This window comes from Nematolebias whitei, chromosome 14 (assembly GCF_014905685.2).
Source record: "Nematolebias whitei isolate Nwh7 chromosome 14, NemWhi1, whole genome shotgun sequence".
NCBI classification, from domain to species: Eukaryota; Metazoa; Chordata; class Actinopteri; order Cyprinodontiformes; family Rivulidae; genus Nematolebias; species Nematolebias whitei.
Window position 1 is genome coordinate 29,356,484 of NC_056511.1, and position 3,808 is coordinate 29,360,291.

General features: G+C 40.6%; 1 protein-coding gene across 1 annotated transcript in view; it reads left to right on the top strand.

The window, feature by feature from the left end:
* The window catches only part of LOC119420263 (beta-glucuronidase-like), a 4,976-nt gene extending 1,870 nt beyond the window's left edge, over positions 1–3,106 (top strand). Inside the window, exons 2-4 of the mRNA XM_037687652.1 lie at positions 2,270–2,446; positions 2,610–2,745; positions 2,834–3,106. Coding sequence (XP_037543580.1) covers positions 2,270–2,446; positions 2,610–2,745; positions 2,834–2,985 — 465 coding nt within the window. The 3' untranslated portion in view covers positions 2,986–3,106. The remainder of the gene's footprint in view (positions 1–2,269; positions 2,447–2,609; positions 2,746–2,833) is intronic.
* Positions 3,107–3,808: the final 702 nt, after the last annotated feature.

Below are 3,808 nucleotides of genomic sequence, written 5' to 3' on the forward strand. Positions count from 1 at the left end.
CAGCGTTTTCTGCCACACTTTTCCCTTCCCACAGACTTCCCACTGAGGTGCCTTGATACAGCACTCTGGGAACAGCCTATTCATTCAGCAATTTCTTTCTGTGTCTTACCCTCTTGCTTGAGGGTGTCAATGATGGCCTTCTGGACAGCAGTCAGGTCGGCAGTCTTACCCATGATTGCGGTTTTGAGTAATGAACAAGGCTGGGAGTTTTTAAAAGCCTCAGGAATCGTGCAGGTGTTTAGAGTTACGTTGTTGATTCAGATGGTTAGGTTAATAGCTTGTTTAGAGAACCTTTTCATGATATGCTAATTTTTTGGGACAGGCATTTTGAGTTTTCATGAGCTGTATGCCATAATCATCAGTATTAAAACAATTAAAGACCTGAAATATTTCAGTTGGTGGGCAATGAATCTGAAATATATGAAAGTTTCTATTTTATCATTACATTATGGAAAATAATGACCTTTATCACAATATGCTAATTTTGTGAGAAGGACCTGTATATATATATATATATATATATACAGTGTATTATATGCATACTGTATATATTATACATGCATATGCATACAGTGCCTTGCGAAAGTATTTGGCCCCCTTGAACTTTTCAACCTTCTGCCACATTTCAGGCTTCAAACATAAAGATATAAAATTTAAATTTTTTGTGAAGAATCAACAACAAGTGGGACACAATCGTGAAGTGGAATGAAATTTATTGGATGTGTCGAACGTTTTTAACAAATAAACTTAAAAGTGGGGTGTGCAATATTCTTCAGCCCGTTTGCGTTAATACTTTGTAGCGCCGCCTTTTGCTGCAATTACAGCTACAAGTCTCTTGGGGTATGTCTCTATCAGTTTTGCACATCAAGAGACTGAAATTCTTGCCCATTCTTCCTTGCAAAACAGCTCGAGCTCAGTGAGGTTGGATGGAGAGCTTTTGTGAACAGCAGTCTTCAGGTCTGGACTTTGACTTGGCCGTTCCAACACCTGGATATGTTTATTTGTGAACCATTCCATTGTATATTTGGCTTTATGTTTTGGATCATTGTCTTGTTGGAAGATAAATCTCCGTCCCAGTCTCAGGTCTCTTGCAGACTCAAACAGGTTTTCTTCCAGAATGGTCCTGTATTTGGCCCCATCCATCTTCCCATCAATTCTGACCATCTTCCCTGTCCCTTCTGACGAACAGCAGGCCCAAACCATGATGCTGCCACCACCATGTTTGACAGTGGGGATGGTGTGTTCAGGGTGACGAGCTGTGTTGCTTTTATGCCAAACATATTGTTTGGCATTGTGGCCAAACAGTTCCATTTTGGTTTCATCTGACCAGAGCACCTTCTTCCACATGTTTAGTGTGTCTCCCAAGTGTCTTGTGTCAAACTTTAAACAACACTTTTTATGGATATCTTTGAGAAATGGCTCTCTTCTTGCCACTCTTCCATAAAGGCCAGATTTGTGCAGTGTACGACTGATTGTTGTCCTATGGACAGACTCTCCCACCTCAGCTGTAGATCTCTGCAGTTCATCCAGAGTCATCATGGGCCTCTTGGTTGCATCTCTAATCAGTCTTCTTGTTCGAGATGAAAGTTTAGAGGGACGGCCGGGTCTTGGTAGATTTGCAGTGGTCTGATACTCCTTCCATTTCAATATGATTCCTTGCACAGTGCTCCTTGGGATGTTTAAAGCTTGGGAAATCTTTTTGTATCCAAATCCGGCTTTAAACTTCTCCACAAGAGTATCTCGGACCTGCCTGGTGTGTTCCTTGGTCTTCATGATGCTCTCTGCGCTTTGAACAGAACCCTGATACTATCACAGAGCAGGTGCATTTATACAGAGACTTGATTACACACAGGTGGATTCTATTTATCATCATCAGTCATTTGGGACAACATTGGATCATTCATAGATCCTCACTGAACTTCTGGAGTGAGTTTGCTGCACTGAAAGTAAAGGGGCCGAATAATATTGCACGCCCCACTTTTCAGTTTTTTATTTGTTAAAAAAGTTTGACGCATCCAATAAATGTCATTCCACTTCACGATTGTGTCCCACTTGTTGTTGATTCTTCACAAAAAAATTAAATTTTATATTTTTATGTTTGAAGCCTGAAATGTGGCAAAATGTTGAAAAGTTCAAGGGGGCCGAATACTTTTGCAAGGCACTGTATGTATGTTTGCAACAAACTAAAAATAAGTAGTTTAGCAATAAGTACAAATAATAATGAATACATTTGAAATTTTCACTAGAATGATGCTTGTCTTGTTTCCAGGCTCCCTATGTGGATGTGATATGTGTCAACAGTTACTTCTCCTGGTACCATGATCCAGGTCACCTGGAGGTCATCCCCATCCAGCTCAACACTCAATTTGAGAACTGGCACAGAACATACCAGAAACCCATCATCCAGAGTGAATATGGAGCAGATTCAGTACCTGGGGTTCACAATGTGAGGACTTTTGAACTTGTCATTTCAATTACCATACTTTGTTTGGGATCTTACTCCTGCAACAAATCATACTTCTTGTTACCTAGTCTGTTCACCGCTGACTACGTCAAATTTGTCTTCATTTTTCATCACTTTGCATAACAAGTTTTATTTCCCTCTGCAGGATCCACCCATGATGTTCACTGAGGAGTACCAGAAGCTAGTCCTGCAAAGTTACCATGACATCTTTGATCAGAAAAGGAAGCAGTTTGTTATTGGAGAACTCATCTGGAACTTTGCTGACTTCATGACTTCACAAGGTGAACAGAACAGCTCGTATAATCCCTTGTTTTTGCACCATTCTTTTTGCTAATTATAAATAAAAGTCCTTTTTTGTTGTTCACGCAGGAGTCACTCGAGTGGTGGGGAACAAGAAGGGGATCTTCACTCGTCAAAGGCAACCTAAAGCAGCAGCCTTCATCCTGAAGGAGAGGTACTGGAGACTGGCGAACGAAACGGGCAAACTGCCTCTTTGGACCAAGTACCCGTGCCCACTCTGACCTGACGTATCCTCAGACCAGGACGGGTTCAGCTTCATGTAAACTCGGTGCCTTGAGAGGTCGAACCTCAGATCAGATCTGTGTTTGGACTCAGTCTTTTAGTTTTAAATACTTTTAATATAGCCTCTTTTTTTTTTAATCAAGTCTTCAGTAAAACCTTTGAGCTTTAAATGAGTGAAAATAAACATTCTATAAATTGTTCAGAAACTGCAACTATTGTTTATCCAGTCAACCATTTTAAAGGTTTTAATATAATTACCGGTAGATGGATTAACATCACTGTAGATTTTTTTTTAATTTATCTTTCTGCTTTGGTTCTACCTCACCAAATAAAATGTTCTAGTTTAGACATCAGTATGTTTACATTAAAACTGAGTCTTATTTCAACAGTTTAAGTCGAAGTGCTATGTGTTGTCATCATTGTATTCATACAATGATTAAACTAGTTCTCTGCATGACACCTGAGATACACCCAGGTGGAGCAGTGAGCAGCTATGTAAGCACCCGGGGAGCAATTGGGGATTGGGTATCTTGCTCAGGGACACCACGACATGTGGGAATGGCTGGGGAGTCAAACCTGCTACTTTCTGGTCCCAAGTCAGCTGCCCTACCTCTACACCAGTGGTCACCAACACGGTGCCTGCGGGCACCTGGTCGCCCGCAGGGACCACGTGAATCGCCCACGGGGCATGTTCTGAAAATAAAAGCACTTATCATCAAGGAGCACTGCTTAAAAATCATCATTAATTTCATGTTTTTAAATTTAAGTAATAGCATTTGCATGGATGTAGATTTGAACTGAAATAATTAATGAAAGCTTTTA